We start from the raw sequence: 16,929 nt of genomic DNA on the forward strand, positions 1-16,929 counted from the left end.
GTGACAGAAGTGCTTCCCCCCAGGAGATGTTGCAAATCCCAATTTCCTGCCCCCAAACCCTGTTATTCACTGGAGCAGCAATGGGAAGCAGCAGAGAAAGAAGGGAAGGGATCATTTTTGAGGATAGCCCAAGCAGAAGAGCTCACCAGGAACGTGGCACATTTTGCTCGGCGTTGCATCCTCCTCATCCGCTGCCTGTGGAGGTGCTGCCCATCCCGGGGCTGGCGCTGGAATTCCTACGGCTCTGGCTGGAGCTGGCAGGGGCTCACACGCTCCGAGCAAACCCCGGGCTGGATCCATCCCCCCTTCCACCCACCCGGTGATGACAGTGACGGAGTGAGGGGGTCCCTGGATAAGGTGCCCCTCTGGAGTCCTCTGCTGTTCCTTTTTAGCTGGTTTGGGGCAAAATAATCCTCGTGCTTCACCTGGTGTACAGAATGTGGGATGAAAAAAAGTTCCAAAGGGGCATTGCAGGAAATAGAGGAGGCTGAAGGGCACTGCCAGGGCAGGGAGTGACCTCTCCAGGAGCTTTGGGGTGGTACAACACCTTGTACATCTGGGCTGATCTTTGGATGCTTTCCGTCGGGAAGAGGTGAGGGCTTGGCTGTGCCAACCCCTTGGTGGTGGGCACAGAGCTTGTGGTCCCACAGAGGGTTTCCAGCATGCCAGGGGCACCTGCAGTGATGATTTCATCCTCAAATGTCTTTTGGAAGCAACAATTCCTGGCCAGCCAAGGGAAACCCGTGTGTGACCCTGCAGGGCTGAATTATTTCAGAGCCTGGTGAGTGTCCATGGATGCACAGCACCACCGAAGCAAACTTTTCCCCTTTTTCAAATCATGGAATCCGAGAATGGTTTGGCTTGGTTGGAACCTTAAATCTTGGCTCATTCCAGCCCTGCCATGGGCAGGGACAGCTTCCACCATCCCAGGTGGCTCCTGTCCAGGCTGGCCTTGGACACTGCCAGGGATCCAGGGGCAGCCACGGCTGCTCTGGGCACCCTGTGCCAGGGCCTCTGTTCTTCCAGGTTTCTGATGATTTGCAGATTTCCCGTCGGGCACTGAGGGTTTTGTGGAACGAGCAGGGTGTGAAGGATGCTCCTGGCACAGCGGGCAGGAGAGGAGAGCAGAGCGTGCCGGGGACTGCAGGACTCCCCTGAGCTTGGGGGGACATCAGGGGGACACTGCCAACACCCCGATCCCCAGGGGCAGCCTGAGCTCCCCGGGGGTGACACAATGAACCCCCCCAGCCCCTTTTTGCGGGGCCCAAAAAGCGACTGCAAAAACTGTCATGCAAAGCTGCCGTGTGGCAGCCCCTGCGCCGGGGGCCCCGCATGCTGCTCCCGCCTGGCCATCTCCATCCTTTTCTTTGCTTGCTTTTGGCAGCGGGGGGAAAAAATCATTTTCCAAACGTTTTGAAAGCCTCATCCAAAGCCTGGGGGATTTTTTTGGTGATGATTTGCCCATCGAGTCAGGCTGGGGGGCACAGCGAGCTGCCAGTCCCGGGGAGCGGGGCCGTGGTGCCCGGGGGTGCCAAGGGGTGCTGTTTGCTCTGTTGCAGGCTCGTCGCGGGGGCCCAGCCCCCTCACCATGGGGGCACAGGACACCCTGCCCGTGGCCGCCGCCTTCACCGAAACCGTCAACGCGTACTTCAAAGGGGCCGACCCCAACAAGTAGGTGCCGACCCCCAGGGTCGGGGTGTCCCTGGGGGGGTTTTGGGGTTGGGACAGGCAGGGGGGGCTGGAGAGGCTTTGTGAGGGATGGGGAGGGGGACAGGAGGTGATGTGGGCTCGGCATGTGCGTGTTGGGGTGGCCAGGGGTGGGACACGGCTGGGGTGCCCTGTTTGAAAGGGAGGTGAGGACTTGGTGTGAGGAATCTCAGAGAGCAGCACGGGAAGGGTGGGAGGGGGCTGCACCTTCCCTCCCCATGCCCTGACCAAAATGGGATGGCATTCCAACAGAAACTTGGAGGGTTTTCCCTGTTTTAAAACCCTCTAATAGATAAAACCCAAAAGGGCAGACCAAAGACAAATTCATTTCACTGAAATACTGAATGACAGCAAAAATAAGAAGCTTTAAACAGGGCACTGATATTCAAGAATATTCCTGTCAGCCCTTCTGCTGTTTCTGCTCTCTCTGAGGCCACCAGAGGCTCAGATGTGTCGGGTGGGCAGTGGGGGCTGTCCCCACACCATCCACGGTGCAGCCCCTCCCTCCTTGCTGCATTTTGAGCCCCGTCTCCTCCCCCCTGGGTCTCTGTGCTGGGCGCTGCAGGTGCATCGTGAAGATCACGGGGGAAATGGTGCTGTCCTTCCCGGCGGGCATCACCCGACACTTTGCCAACAACCCCTCTCCAGCCGTGCTCACCTTCCGTGTGCTCAACTACAACAGGCTGGAGCACGTCCTGCCAAACCCCCAGCTCCTCTGCTGGTAAGCCCTTCCCTCACCAGCATTCCAGGGGAAGGCGGGATTCCAGGAAAACAGGGTGTTTGCAGTTTGGCCTGAAGTATCTTCCTCGGTTTTGGGAGGGAAACTCGTAAGACCTTAAATACTTTAAAAAATCCCAGAATGGTTTGGGTTGATAGATCATCAGGATCATCCAGTTCCAATCCTGTCTGCTGTGGGCAAAGATACATTTCACTAGATCATGTTGTTCCAAGCCCCATCCAGCCTGGCCTTGGGCACTGCCAGGGATCCAGGGGCAGCCCCAGCTGCTCTGGGCACCCTGTGCCAGGGCCTGCCCACCCTCCCAGGGAACAATTCCTTCCCAATCTCCCATCCAGCCCTGCCCTCTGGCACTGGGAAGCCATTCCCTGTGTCCTGTCCCTCCAGGCCTTGTCCCCAGTCCCTCTGCAGCTCTCCTGGAGCCCCTTCAGGCCCTGCCAGGGGCTCTGAGCTCTCCCTGGAGCCTTCTCCTCTCCAGGTGAGCACCCCCAGCTCTGCCAGCCTGGCTCCAGAGCAGAGGGGCTCCAGCCCTGTGGCCTCCTCTGGGCTCCACATCCTGTTGGCCCCAGGGCTGGGGCAGCTCTGCAGGTGGGGTCTCACCTGAGTGGGGCAGAGGGGTAGAATCCCCCCCTTCCCTGCTGCCCACACTGCGGGATCAGCCCAGGGCATGGGGGTTTCTGACTCCCAGCACACAGGGATCAGGACGAGCCAGAGCTGTGTGGGAGGGAGCCAATATTCCTCGGGATGTGGGATGGAGTGTGGTCCCTGTGCTGTGTAGAACAGCTCTCTCCTGCCCAGGTGGGTTTGTCCAAAGGGTTCATTCTCCCTCTGTGCAGTGACAACGTGCAGAGTGACTCCAGCTCCAAGGAGTTCTGGGTCAACATGCCAAACCTGATGACTCACCTAAAGAAGGTATCGGAACAGAAACCTCAAGCCACCTATTACAATGTGGATATGCTCAAATACCAGGTAGGGGTTTTTTTGTGAGCTAAAGCCGTGCAAAAAAAAAAAAAAAAACCACCAGAGGGAATTATAGCTGTAAAAAATGGTGTTTCCCTAGTGCAGAGTGGAGCTAATGTGAGGTGGGGGCTTGCTGTCCCACTGTCCCTTCTGTGTGGCACTGGGTTGTCTGGCTTTAAGCCCAGTACTAAATTCAGTGGGAATTCAAGGTATTGCCTCCAAATGCGATGTCCGTGTCTGTAAAATGGGATTTCTCCCTTCAGCCCTATGGAAACTAAATGTTTTTTCTGTCATTTTGGAAGGTATCTGCCCAGGGTATTCAGTCTACTCCATTAAACCTTGCAGTGAGCTGGCGGTGTGACCCTGCAAGCACTGACCTGCGCATCGACTACAAATACAATACAGAGGCAATGACCACACCGGTAGCTCTAAACAACGTCCAGTTCCTCGTCCCCGTCGACGGAGGAGTAACCAAACTCCAAGCTGTGCTTCCTCCTGCTGTCTGGTAGGCATTGCTCATCCTGTCCCTGCCTGGAATTCCCATCCTGCTGCAGGAGGGTCTGTGGGTGGGGGCTGGGGCCACGATGGGGACCCAAACCTGCCCTCCTCTTGTAGGAGGAAACATGGAACACCACTCTGATTCCCTTTGTCTTGCCACTCCCACAAGAAAATGGTCAGAGATGAAGGAATATGTGCAGGCAGCAGAGCATCAGCCCTTATTTGTGTTTTGGCTGCTTTATCCAGGGTTTAGAGGGATGCACAGCCATTGCTGCCATAGGCCCTGGCACAGGGTGCCCCGAGCAGCTGTGGCTGCCTCATCCTTGGAAGTGTCCCAGGCCAGGTTGGACATTGGGGCTTGGAGCAACCTGGGATAGTGGAAGGTGTCCCTGCCATGGCAGGGGGTGGGATTAGATGATTTTAAAAGTCCCTTCCAACCAAAGCAGTCTGGGATTCTGGGATGCTGTGGAAGGATGTGTGGCTGTCACTGCCATAGCCACTGGCACATTCCCATGCCTGTTACCCATCACTCCTGCAATCCAAGAACAGCATTTTCCTGCTCAGCTTATACAATCATAGAATTCTTTTGGTTGGAAAAGCCTTCTAGGACTATCCAGTCCAGACACCAACCCAGCACTGCCAAACCCACCAGGTGAAACCCAAATCCAAGCTCCCAGAATTGCTGCTCCAGAGGGCAGCACCAGAGTAGTTCCCTCCCCACCTCTACCTCCACAGCCTTTAGCAAAATTCAAATGACTCCTTGGCAATTTCTCAATGCTTACAGAAATGCTCTTCTCCATGTGTTTGCAGGAATGCTGAACAGCAAAGGATATTGTGGAAGATCCCTGATATCTCCCAGAAGTCAGAAAATGGAGGTAATCCTACAAATATGCACGTTATTAACTCGGAATCCTTCAGTCAGACCCTGACCCGCTGATGGTGCCAGCACACGAGCCCAGGCACTCCAGGAGTCCTGCTGGGGCTTGCTGGGGACAAAGCTATTTAAAGTTCGGAGCTTAAAAAGCAGGGCTGTGTGCCACCAGCGCTGCCTTGCCAACCACCTTGGCACCACGAGGGGCGTTCACACACCCGGTTGGGATGTGGTGGTTTGCCAAGGCCTGTGCTCCCCTTTATTAGAAGGCTGAGGCCCCACTCCCATCCCTGTTGGGAGGATTGCTGGCTCCCACAAGAGGTTTTCCATGTGGAAAGCTGTTCCTGTCTCTGGGGTGTGTGAAAAGCCGGATCCTGCTGGGAGGATGAGGGGATTTCACCCCGGGGTCTCTGCCTGCAGCACTTTGGGCACCCCATTGTCCGTGCCGGTGCTGGGACGCTCCGAGTGCCCCTCCGTGCTCATCAGGGTCTCCTTTGGGGTTCCAATTGCAGGTGTGGGGTCGCTGCTGGCGCGGTTCCAGCTGTCGGAGGGCCCGAGCAGCCCAGCCCCGCTGGCCGTGCAGTTCACCAGCGAGGGCAGCACCTTGTCCAGCTGCGACATCGAGCTGGTGGGCGCCGGGTACCGCTTCTCCCTCATCAAGAAGAGGTTTGCGGCAGGTGGGTGCCTCACCAGCGGCTCCTTTGGGATGGCAGTGTCCCTGCAGGTGCCCTCTGGCTGTGCCGGGATGCTGGGAATGCTGGTGCTGTGTATTTGGTTGCTGCTCAAGCCCAGAGCTCCCCGAGTGGGGACAGAGGGACAGCAGCTCCCCTGCATGAAATAAATCCTGCTGCCACTCACCAGAGCCTTGGATTTCATGGCTCATCCCTGCTCCTGCATGAAAGACAAGGGCTGGGATCTCCAGGGCATCTCCAGGAGGAGCTTTTGCCCCATTGCTGCAGAGAGTAACGAGGATTTTTCCTTGTGTTCATTGCTGCAGAGAAAGACGGGGATTTTCCCATGGGCCGCAGGGCTGGTGGAGGTGGGCAAGAACTCCTGGGAATCAGGGCTGCTCCCTCCCCCCAGCTGATCTCTGATCCCGTTTCTAGGTAAATATTTGGCGGATAACTGATGGAAGCTTATGCAAGTCAATGGAAAATGCTATGGAAAATACCCAAGGACTGCTGTGCGTGGAACGGGTTTTAATTACAGTTTAAGGAAAATGAACTAAATCCTGCACTCGGGACATTTCTGTTGGAAGTGTCGACAACTTTCAGCATTTTTTTCCTTGGAAAACACCGTCTTGACCAGTCCTCCAGTATTTACTTCTAGATGTAACATTGTTAATGGTTTTAAAATGTAATTATTGTATTTGTAAATTGTACTCATTCCAGTAAGGCTGTATTTTGGCAGTTAGACACTTGAGTTTTAGCATTTTACCATTCATGAAATGGATGTAATTTAAACTGTGGTATATAAATCTAATAGTAGTACTGTTGAATGGCACAATGCTTACAGAGGTAGATTACATTTTGTCAATATATACAATTTAAATACAATACTGGTAGCTGTTATGAAGGGGGTGCCTCATCAAAAGAGAGTTCAGTAGAACCCACAGGCTGATTTAATTTTCCTTCAGTCCTTAGTACGTCTCACAGTGATCAATAAAAAGCTCAACCTCCAGGTTTAGCTGGTTTAACTCCAGAAAAATATCATTGGAAAGATGGAGGTTCCTAGGACAGTCTCCCAGGAAGAAAATCTCACTTTTACAAGGAGTATTTACTCCAACTTTCCAGCCCTGTGTTCTCTCACAGCTGCAGATTCCCTGTTGGAATCCCAGCAGCTCTTCCCTGCCCCGTGTCCGTGTATTTTGCAGGGATACAGATAAGGAAAGAAGCAGCAAAGAGGCTGGGTGGTAGCTCTGAGCTCACAGCACTGGCATAAAATGTCACTGCTGGCTTTAAGGATGTGTTTTCCGAGCCGCCTCCGGATGTTCGGTTGCATTTTTATGTTGCTTTGCTCGCTTTTTTCTGCCTTTCCCCCCCATTTTTGAAAGCTCTACGGGTTTAGAAAATGCTTTAAGGAATTGCAGCCGCACCTGCTTCTCTATTTTAGCACTGAGGCAGGAAAATGCATACGGAAAAACACTGGGAAACAATTCCCCAGGGAACAGGAGCAGCATGGAGGCTGTTGAGAGCAGTCAGGGCAGAAGCCAGCTCGCCAGCATTGGGAGCAGCTGTCCTGTGGAGATGGGAAAACACATGGAAGTGCTAAACTGGAGGATGGGGGACAAAATATTATCCCTCTGTGTTTTCCCTGGGAGCTGGTGTCCCACTGTGTGCTGCTCGTTCCCATGGATCCTGGTCTCATCCTACTCCTGGCAACACGGTGAGAGCGTTGGTGGCATTAATGGTGCTGCATCTGCCGAGATGAGCTTGGTGACTGGGAGAACTTGGCAGTATTGGGAGAAAAAAATGAAGGAATCTCTGTGAAATTAAACACAGATGCCCAGAGGAGCACAGGAGCATCCATTGACCGGGGTGCTGGGACTTTGGGAATGTGTAAGATGACAAAAAGTGCTGATTTTACAGTCACAAGTGTTGCCAGGATTGGGGTGGTGCATTTACATTGGAAAACAGCCTGGGAATGTTGGGAATTGCTTGCTCACAGCGCAGTTTGATGTAGGAGAACAGAGACCTGTGCCCATCTGAAAAGAAAAGAAGGAAATGTGGGGATATTTCAGGTGTGAGGTGACTGCCAGGCTGAGATAGGGGCGTGAGTTGTGTGTGTGTTCACAAAGGCAGCAGCAGGAAAGGAAGAGCACAATTCACTCCTGCAGCTTCCCACTTCTTGGCAGATTTTGGGAGTGTGCTCCTCAGTGTTCCACTCCATTAATGATTTCCCCCCTGAACTAGAAATTTGTATAAAGTGTGTAACTCGCCCCTTTCTGACACAGAAATGTAGGGCAAACCCTAAGAATCAGGTTTATGGTGTGTACAATTGTTCCAAAGCCATCCTTCCAAAAGAGATCTAGGGCATAGGCCTGAAAAGAACGGTTTTATAATGTAAATATTGCCAGAACATAGAGATTTTACTTTATATTTCATTTGAAAGACAAGGTGTTTACATTAGCATTGGGTTTTTGAATGCTTTTTAAACAGAAAAACCCATAACCCAAAGCTCCCAAGCTCATCCCATTCCAGCTGTCGAACAAAACAGAGGTCGCTTTCTTGGGATGCAGCCCTCAGGGCCTGGGGAGAGAGATGGGAACAGTCTGGGACATTTTGTCCCATTTCTGGGACAAACCGGCTGGCAGGCCCATGGGGGATGTGCCAGCACTGCCAGCCCCACAGGGACAGTCCCTGCTCCAGCCACTGGCAGGTGACACCAACCCTGTGACACTGGGACCAAAAGCAGCGATTTGGGATAGGTTTTTCTATACTGCTCTTGCCAATTTTTGGCACAGTGTTTTCTCAGCGTGCCCCAGGGAAGCTGGGTTTGTTGGCAGTTTGGTGAGAGCACCTGGCTCCAGAGAGGGCCCTGTAGTGTTCAGGGCATTCATGCTCTGCAGGCTTCACCTCGGCTTTTAGGCAGGAAAATCTGTGTATTTTCAGGGAATTCATCTGCTTGCAGCTCCCTGCCCACTCTGAGAGCAGCTGAGGCAGCAGAGGTGAAATGGCAGCCATCTGGTCTCATACAGATCCCAGACTGGTGTGGGTTAGGAGGGACCTTAAAAATTATCCAGTGCCACCCCTGCCATGGGCAGGGACACCTCCCACTGTCCCAGGCTGCTCCAAGCCCCAATGTCCAGCCTGGCCTTGGGCACTGCCAGGGATCCAGGGGCAGCCCCAGCTGCTCGGAGAATTCCATCCCAGCTCCTGCCCACCCTCCCAGGGAACAATTCCTTCCCAATCTCCCATCCAGCCCTGCCCTCTGGCACTGGGAAGCCATTCCCTGGGTCCTGTCCCTCCAGGCCTTGTCCCCAGTCCCTCTGCAGCTCTCCTGGAGCCCCTTCAGGCCCTGCCAGGGGCTCTGAGCTCTCCCTGGAGCCTTCTCCTCTCCAGGTGAGCACCCCCAGCTCTGCCAGCCTGGCTCCAGAGCAGAGGGGCTCCAGCCCTGGAGCATTCCCAGAGGGAAGCACCACAGCTCTGTTTCCCAGCATGTGGTCCAGCAGGGCTTTTTCCAAGTCAGACTGAGGCTGGAAAGGGGGTCAGCCCTCTGGCACCGCCCAGCCCAGGCACCCCAGAGCTCAGCAGCACTGGGATGCACCTGAGTAAACAGAAGGGTAAATAAAGGAGGCATTAAATAATAAATATGTGGATGCATGCACAGAAAGGCTTTAGCTCCGTTACTTCCATGCACCTTCCCCTTTAGATGTTGTCCTCAGCAACTTCTCCCAAAGGAATTTTCCCCTGGGAATTCGGCAGCGCACACCTGCAGGGCCAAGGTCCCACTGACAGAGCAGGAGGGTTTTTCCCCACGGACACCCTCAGACTTGGGAGTTTACATGGTAGGAGCAGGAAGTCAATTTTTTGCAAGCTTTCTGCTGTTTGTTGCAAACAGTCACAATTCTCAGCCAGCTTCTGGTGCTCCTCACAGGAGACCTTTCAGAGCAGTTTTCTACTTTAACAGTATTTCTTAATAACTATGAAATCTCTCAATAGTATAAAAAACCACCACATAATGAGTTTTTCATTTGGTGTCTGCATTTGTTCTTAAATATCACTGCCCCGTTTAAAGCTTCTTCTTATTTTTGTTGTCATACAGTATTTCAGTTAAATTAATTTGTCTTCACTCTGCCTTTTCAGGCTTTATCTATTATTTTTTCAAACATAGGTGGGAAACTCTGGAATTTTCTGTTGGAATGCCATCCCTTTTTAACCAGGCAGAGAGGGGATGGGAAGGGAAGGCTGGAGCCCCCCTGCCACCCTTCCCGTGCTGCTCTCCGAGATTCCTCCAGCAGGAGCATCCCACAAAGAGTCACCACCTCCCTTTCTCCCAGCAGAAGCATTTTTAAACAGCTGGAGTGCACAGAAAAGGTGACAGATTTTTAAATTACCTAAGAGGAGAAAGTCAAACATTTTTTTCCCTACCCTTTTATTGTTTTTATGTGAAAATATCTTGGTCAAACCCCTTAATTTTGAAGCTTGTCATGACCAAAATATGTAACATCATCCTGTTGTACTTTCCTGGCTAGAAATTACTGCCTCAAAGGTTTTGTTTCATAGCCAGAATTCTTCTGTTCCTCTTTTCCTCACAATTTCCCAAGGAAATTAATCTGTGTAGAGCTGGGGAGATTTTATGATAATCAGGATTATTCCAGTCAGGACCTGAATCCTTCTTTCACTGCAAGGCAAGGAGATGATTTGTGGGAATACTCCCTGCTCCTGCCTGGCTTCCCTCGTCCCTTTAGGAGGGATGATGCTGCTGGCAGTGGTCCTTGGAGCCACACATTGATGGTGGTGATGCTCTTCAAAGGTTTGTGGGCAAACAGGATGTGGTGGAACTCAGCAGGTGCTGGTGAGGTGTTTGGGATATCTCGTTCCTCCCTTAGAAATCCCTGGTTTTGTGGGACAGCGGGAATGGCTGTGGATGTGCTGTCCTGCTGTTGGGTTCCTCATCCATGCAGGAAGGGGTTTTTCACTCCCAAACATTTTAAGGTTGATGAAATCCCCTGGATGCTTGGATGACATAAAACAAACGGAGATGTGTCGTGGTCTGAGCCAGGAATTGAGTCGGGATGTGCCGGGAAGCTCCCAAGGCTGGTGGGAGGAGGGCCCAGGATGTGGGACAACCCCACTGTGACACTCCAGCTGTGAATCAGATATCCCCAGGTATCACCCTGGACCGTTTAATGAACTCCCTCATGTATAAAATGTTTATAAATATTTGTGGATGAAGATACACAGGTCTATTTTTAAGATTTAAGTTAAATAAGTTAATGAACGGCTGGCCTTTTCTGCCTAAACGTGCAATGAGATATAATATACCTTTAGTCTAAGATGGCCTAGGTACTGCTTAGTCTGTGATGAAAACTTTGCTGCTTTCCTACTGTTCTCAGAGAAAAAAAAACCTATAAAAGACATACAGGTTTGTTGCACAGGGACTACTGCAGTGAAGCTTTGTATTTGACCACTGGTAATATGAATGTGTTGTATTGACTTGTTGAAGATAATCATGAAACAACATATTTTAAATGTTACTTGCCTTATAGATTAGAGTACGACTATGTGGATATCATTTTTGTAAATACTGTTTTTTATAAATGTCTCTCCTCCATCCTCCCCGTCACCCATTTCACTGACTCTCAAATATGCAATTATTTACCACGCAGAGCATTGTGACAAAGAAATCCCCACGTCAGAACAAAGTTTATTCATTCTATACATAAGAACCACATGAAATACCCAATTGAGTTGCAATTTAAATGTGATTATTATTTTTTTTTTCCTTGAAAATAAACAAAAAAAGTATAACATTTCTTTTTCTGAGTGAGTTTTGCTTCCACATGCAGGAGCACCTAGAGGAGTGAGGCTGGCCCAGAAAAGGGTCCCTTGCCCCAAAAAAAGAGTCCCTGCCCCAAAACCATCATTGTTGCTGGAGTTATGTACAGGGTCCCAGCATGGGGACAGGTCAAGGTTGGCATGTGGGGACACATGTGGATCCACAGGGACAGTGGGGATGGATAGAGCTTGAGGGAATGCATGGGGGGCATGAGGGACCCATGGAGGCCATGGGGACATGTCAGGGCTGTAGGGGCACGTGGGGTCTGTGTGGATCCATAGGGATCATGGCAATCTGTGTGGGCTCTAGGGACCCACGGGCACCATAGGGACCCATAGGAGCCATAGGGACATTTGGGGGGGCTGTGGGAACCTGTGGGGCCATGGGGACCTGCAGAGCTCACAGGAACCCTCAGGAGCCATGAGAACATAAAGGAGCTGTGGGGACATGTGGGGACATGTGGAGTCCATGGGGTCATACGGGATCTTTAGGCGTACGTGGGGACACGTGGGAGCTCTGGGGACCTGTGGGAACTGTAGGGATATGTGGGAACCATGGGACCCTCTGGGGACTGTAAAGGAATACAGGCACCTGTGGAAAACATGGGGACAGGCGGGAGCCTTGAGAACCTGTAGGGACACACAGGGAGCTGTGGGGGCACCAGGGACTGTAGGACTTTGTGGAAGCCATGGGGACACGCAGGGAGCTGTGGAAGCTGTGGGGACCCGTGGTAGCCACGGGGACCTGTGAGGGCTGCGGGGACACACGGGGACGGGTGGAAACTATGGGGAACCGTGGGAGCCGCAGGAACACGAAGCCGTGAGGATGGGAATGCCGGGGGCCGGGAATGCGGCGGGATAGAGGCGGGGAACGGGAATGCGGCGGGCGGGCCCCGCTCCCGGCGCCGCCGCCCTTCCGCCTCCTCTCCGCGGCTGAGGGCGATGCAGGGCCGGGAAAGCCCCGCCGAGCCCGGCTCGGGTGGGTCTCGATTACCCCTCCAAAAACCCTCCAGCGCGGCGGCTCTTCCCTCATAAACCCGAGCTTTGCCTCCCAGGGCCTGCCAGGCGCTTCCCGGTGGCGGCGGTGGACGAGATCCTGAGGGATGTGGTGGGGAGCGCCCTGAGGGAGCAGCGCTACGAGGCGGGGCCGTGCCGGGAGGCGGCCAGGGACATCGCGGAGGTGGGGATGTGTGCTTCCCCGTGTGCTTCCAGGGGTGTCACCTCGACGGGTGCCTTGGGGGCTCCCCAGATGTGCCCCCAAAATACCGCTAAGGTGTACAATAAAGGCTGGAGGCGGCTGTCGAGATGCCCCAAGGGTTGCTCAGAGGGCAGTACAGACATATACGAGTTAATGAATAGATTTACAGACTGGTTTGGGTTGGGAGGGACCTCAAAGCCCATCCAGCCTCATCCTTGCCATGGGCAGGGGCATCTTCCACCATCCCAGACTGCTCCAAGCCCCAGTGTCCAGCCTGGCCTTGGGCACTGCCAGGGATCCAGGGGCAGCCCCAGCTGCTCTGGGCACCCTGTGCCAGGGCCTGCCCACCCTCCCAGGGAACGATTCCTTCCCAATCTCCCATCCATCCCTGCCCTCTTGTCAGTTTAATACCATCCCCCCTTGCCCTGCTGTAAGTCCATCCCCATCTTTGAACATGTATGGATTAACCTTTTTTTTTTCTGCAGGTTGTTAAGGCGCGGGTCAAAGAGCTGGGGGTGCCCAGGTACAAGATCGTGGTGGTGACACACATTGGGCAGCTGGGTGAGCAGAGCCTGCAGATTGGGAGCAGGTGCCTCTGGGATCCTGGGACTGACACATTTTCCTCATTTGTGTTCAAGAACACCTCGCTGTTTGCTGTGGCAAATGTCTATGGTGTGTATTTTGAATAGGGAGGTAGTCGAGTTTAACAGTGGGAGAAATTAATATTCAGCCTAACTCTTCCTGTCTCTGTTGTTAAAAGCATCTGTGAAGGACCAAGGTACTCTCACCTGCTTTGAAATGAGAGCCTCTGGGTGAATGTAATAAGGGTCTTTCCCAGAATTTTCTCTGGGAAGTGGATGTCTGTGATATGTTGTTTTGCACCTGATTGCTGGTTTCAGAACTCTTCCTGTAGGAGAAATATTTTCAGAATATTCCCTGTAAGTAATGTTTTCCCTGTTCTCCAGGAAACATGACTGGAAGTATCTGGATTAGGAAATAAACCATGGGTTTTGCCTGCCTGGTTTTGGGGCTGATGGTCCTAAGTCTCTCCTGGTGCAGCCATTCCCCACTGAGGTAGGGTCTGGCTGACCTTGCTCTGATTCTGAAACCAGACTTTTTGCTACCTGTATTTCCCAGCTGAAACCTGCTGTTAGATTTTCCTGAGCCAGAGAACAAACCTGTCATAAATTGCTTATTTTACTACATTTTAGGTGCCAGGCTGAAACCAGAACAGTAGTTAGTTGGGAAGAAATACTTGTACTCATGACTAAAAGTTTAACTCTAACCCACTGTAAACACTGTGAAATGCAGACAACCTGAAGCCACTTGCTGGTGTGCCCTGTGACATTTAACACCCAAAAAGGGTAAAGCTACAATTAAAGACCACAACTGAACCAACTGAGGTTTACGTCATGATTATTTTAATCCCTGGGAGCTGTGACACCGAGCTGTTGCATCTCAGCACAGGGAGCTGATCTCTCTCCTGCTGCAGCCCACGTTGCAGCAGGATGTGGTGAGCAGCTTGACTGCCTCACGCTTGTTTAGCACAGAAACTTTGCTGGTGTTTTGCAAGTCTTGCTCAGGTTTGACATCCTGGGGTTCTTGGCTGTGGATCCCCAGCCTCTGCTCTGGGTGTGATGAGAAGTCGGCGTCACCCTTGTCCTCGTGTGGGAAATGCTGGGGGTTTTCACTCTCTGTCGCAGGAAAGCAAGAAGCTAAAAGTTAGAAGTCATGGAAAGATGAGTAATTTATGCTTTTTATCTTTACTAGAAAGACAGACCAACCTACAGCCAGGGAGCTGAGTGTTACTCTCTGATAGGAGCACCACATCACTGACTCCTCACTGAGAGCAGATGTGTGAGGAACAATCTGTGATCAACGTGGTAAAACCCAGTGGTTTAGGGATTTCTAGTGAAGAGAGTGCCGTGTTGCCTTGAGTCTTACACTGATACATTTGCTTCCCCAGGAAAAGCTGTGATTTGCTGTGTCAGAGGCTGGACCTGTGGGTTTCCTGAAATGCAGGAAATGCAATAAGGTATCATCCAACCCAGGATTTCAAAGTTCTGGGTGTTTCTACAGAAATTACAATTCAGCAGCAGTTGAAACACCTCAGTACAGCTGGGCCTTATGGAGTCTGTAAAGGTGTAGCAGTTCTCACTTTTTAGAAGCAAGGTTCTTCAACAGACTTTATGGAGGGGGTTGCCCGTGTTACCAATTTTGTGTTTGTTTAAAGCTGCTGCTACACAAGAATATTCCAAAAATGCAGATGTAGGAAGTGCAGAAAGCCTCTGTTGCTGTCATCTGCCTCAGTTACTTTCTTGTTCTCTATTTATTTTAATCTGTCAGAGTACAAATTTCTAGCAGTGCATGTTGAATTTTCTGACTATCAAATCAAAATTTTCTGAGTATCAAAAAATGTGCTAATAAGTATAAATATACACAGAAACGTGAAGGTACTTAAATTGCAGAGTAACTGTTCAACATGTTTTAGTAATAATGTTTTAAAGTTGTAATACAGTTTCTGGTTTCTGGTGGGGAAAGTGAAGACCACAGTAAGACACTTGCACCGACTTCAGTGAAACTTGTCACTGTCACTTGAAATGTGATGGCAGAGAGATTTTCAGTGATAGCCTTGAATCCTGTCGCTCAGGTGAGCTTGGAAAAGCTTGGTCTAAATGATTTTTCTGTAGCGAAATAGCCCAGGAAGCTGAGCCAGACCAGCTGCACACTGAGGGAACATGAGGAGTTGCAGCTCTTCGCTGGCTGCCTCCCAGCACAGCCCGTGCTGCACGGATTGAGGGGAGCAGGGGATGTGCTGCTTCCCAGTCCCCTTGGATCCCCTTGGATGCAGGTGCAGTGGGCAGGGATGAGCCTGGGATGCTTTAATTGGTACTCACCCCCCAGGTTGTGGTGCTCAGTGAGGTGCCTCTTCCAGCGCGAGCCGCCGCACGTGAAGACCACGGCTCTGATGAAGTCTCTCCCGCAGAGCTTCACTGTGTTCCCTTCCCCTTTTCCTTCCTGTGCCAGGAGCAGGAGAACGAGGCAAGCCAGTGCCAGCACCGTGCCCCTCATGCTGCCAGCGTGGTGCTTCCCAGCTGGGTGTGGGCAGGGCAGAAGGCAGTGAGTGGGGAATTCTGCTGGAACCTTCCCATTTATACTGACGGTCCATCCACTCCGCTGAGTAACGGCTCACTCTGAGGGTGACTTAATGTTTGCTAAAAACAAATAAACTGCTTGTTTCTGGTCATGCTTGAAGTGCTTTGGGATCTCAGTCAGGTATTAAAGACTTCTTAGGTCTACGTAGCTGCTTTACTGGGAACACCTGAGGTGTAGCATGTTTATGGGGTATGGCTTAGGTGGATGCAGTTAATGTGTGTGCTGCCAGAACAAAAGGGTGTTTATGACGTGATTTGTGCTTAATGGGTTTGGTGTCTGTGTGCCCCACACTGGTGTGTTGCACAGCCTGATGCCCAGTCCTGACTGGGGTCTTTGTGTTGATGATCCCAAAGAAAAAGGGAGCTAACTCCTTCCCGTGATGTGTGCACCTCCTCATTCCCCCACCTTGTTTGCTGGTGACTGTGGATGCTTGTGGGGAAAACCTTGCCAGTACCAGGCACTGCTGAGAAAATCCACTCTGGAGCGGGAGTTTGTGGCATATATAGGTATCCCAGCCAGAATTCCCAGTGTGCCAAGTGATAGGACATGATCCTGCAGCACATGGAGCTGGGTCACTCTGCTCTGGGAGCAGAGGTTGGGTCCGAGTTATTGGTTCCTAATGTTGGCTTCAGTGTCTTTATGTTTCCATAAAAATCCGTGCAATACAATGGGTTTAGGAGGAAATTTCTCAGTTACATGGTCAGAAATTCCATGTTTAAGGACAAAATACACGAGGAACTTTGGAGATCTTGAGCCCTTCCTAGCACCACGAGGGTTTTGCAGCACCATAATGTTACAGTTAATTAACTTTCACTGTGTGCAGGGTGGGTTATGATGTGTTACAGCTTGTTTTTTAGCAGTGAGCAAACAGTCATGGGCATGGATGGAAAATACAGGGTGTATTTTGGTCAGATTTATAATAATGATTAACAAATGATTCACCCTAACGAGTGTCTTTCTCTGAAACACACCAAGATGAATTTTATGTCGGGAGCAGTTTGCACGTCCCCTGTCAGATGTGCAGCACACAGAAGGAAGTGGATGTTAATGCATCACAAATGATCCTTAATTCAGTGATGTGTTTGAGTGTTGGGTGTTTATTGTCAGGATAATGAGAGAGGCTGGATGTTCTGCATCTATAAAATACACGTTTCCATACGTGATGTGCTCAGCAGCAGGGCTACAACTTGTGCTTAATCGCTCCTCTGGAGATGCTCCCTATTTCCTGTGGGCAGGAAGTTCCTGAAAATTCTCCAGCTGGGTGGTTTTTTTCTGTTTCTTCTGCTCTGCCCCCAGAAAAAGC

General features: G+C 51.4%; 3 protein-coding genes across 13 annotated transcripts in view; 2 read left to right on the forward strand and 1 right to left on the reverse strand.

The window, feature by feature from the left end:
- SGIP1 (SH3GL interacting endocytic adaptor 1) overlaps positions 1 to 7,868 on the forward strand; it is a 48,771-nt gene extending 40,903 nt beyond the window's left edge. For 10 of the 11 annotated variants that reach the window (XM_048312494.1, XM_048312493.1, XM_048312484.1 and 7 more), the window contains 7 exons: positions 1,560 to 1,671; positions 2,273 to 2,428; positions 3,280 to 3,412; positions 3,706 to 3,908; positions 4,712 to 4,776; positions 5,285 to 5,449; positions 5,879 to 7,868. In XM_048312494.1, coding sequence (XP_048168451.1) covers positions 1,560 to 1,671; positions 2,273 to 2,428; positions 3,280 to 3,412; positions 3,706 to 3,908; positions 4,712 to 4,776; positions 5,285 to 5,449; positions 5,879 to 5,901 — 857 coding nt within the window. In that variant the 3' untranslated portion in view covers positions 5,902 to 7,868. Of the gene's footprint in view, positions 1 to 1,559; positions 1,672 to 2,272; positions 2,429 to 3,279; positions 3,413 to 3,705; positions 3,909 to 4,711; positions 4,777 to 5,284; positions 5,450 to 5,878 lie in introns of those variants that run through there. The other variant, XM_048312495.1, reaches the window with a different exon arrangement.
- Positions 7,869 to 12,147: 4,279 nt separating this feature from the next.
- On the forward strand, positions 12,148 to 13,868 carry DYNLT5 (dynein light chain Tctex-type family member 5). The gene is made up of 3 exons (XM_048312175.1): positions 12,148 to 12,251; positions 12,328 to 12,452; positions 12,956 to 13,868. The coding sequence occupies exons 1-3, from the start codon at positions 12,215 to 12,217 to the stop codon at positions 13,157 to 13,159; spliced, it is 366 nt and encodes a 121-aa protein (XP_048168132.1). The 5' UTR covers positions 12,148 to 12,214; the 3' UTR covers positions 13,160 to 13,868.
- A 39-nt stretch (positions 13,869 to 13,907) lies between these two features.
- INSL5 (insulin like 5) lies at positions 13,908 to 16,089 on the reverse strand. The gene is made up of 2 exons (XM_048312173.1): positions 15,368 to 16,089; positions 13,908 to 14,164 (listed from the first exon to the last, which is right to left on the reverse strand). The coding sequence occupies exons 1-2, from the start codon at positions 15,540 to 15,542 to the stop codon at positions 13,929 to 13,931; spliced, it is 411 nt and encodes a 136-aa protein (XP_048168130.1). The 5' UTR covers positions 15,543 to 16,089; the 3' UTR covers positions 13,908 to 13,928.
- Between the last annotated feature and the right edge of the window lie 840 nt (positions 16,090 to 16,929).

The sequence above is a fragment of the Corvus hawaiiensis genome, chromosome 9 (assembly GCF_020740725.1).
Source record: "Corvus hawaiiensis isolate bCorHaw1 chromosome 9, bCorHaw1.pri.cur, whole genome shotgun sequence".
In the NCBI taxonomy this organism is placed as follows: Eukaryota; Metazoa; Chordata; class Aves; order Passeriformes; family Corvidae; genus Corvus; species Corvus hawaiiensis.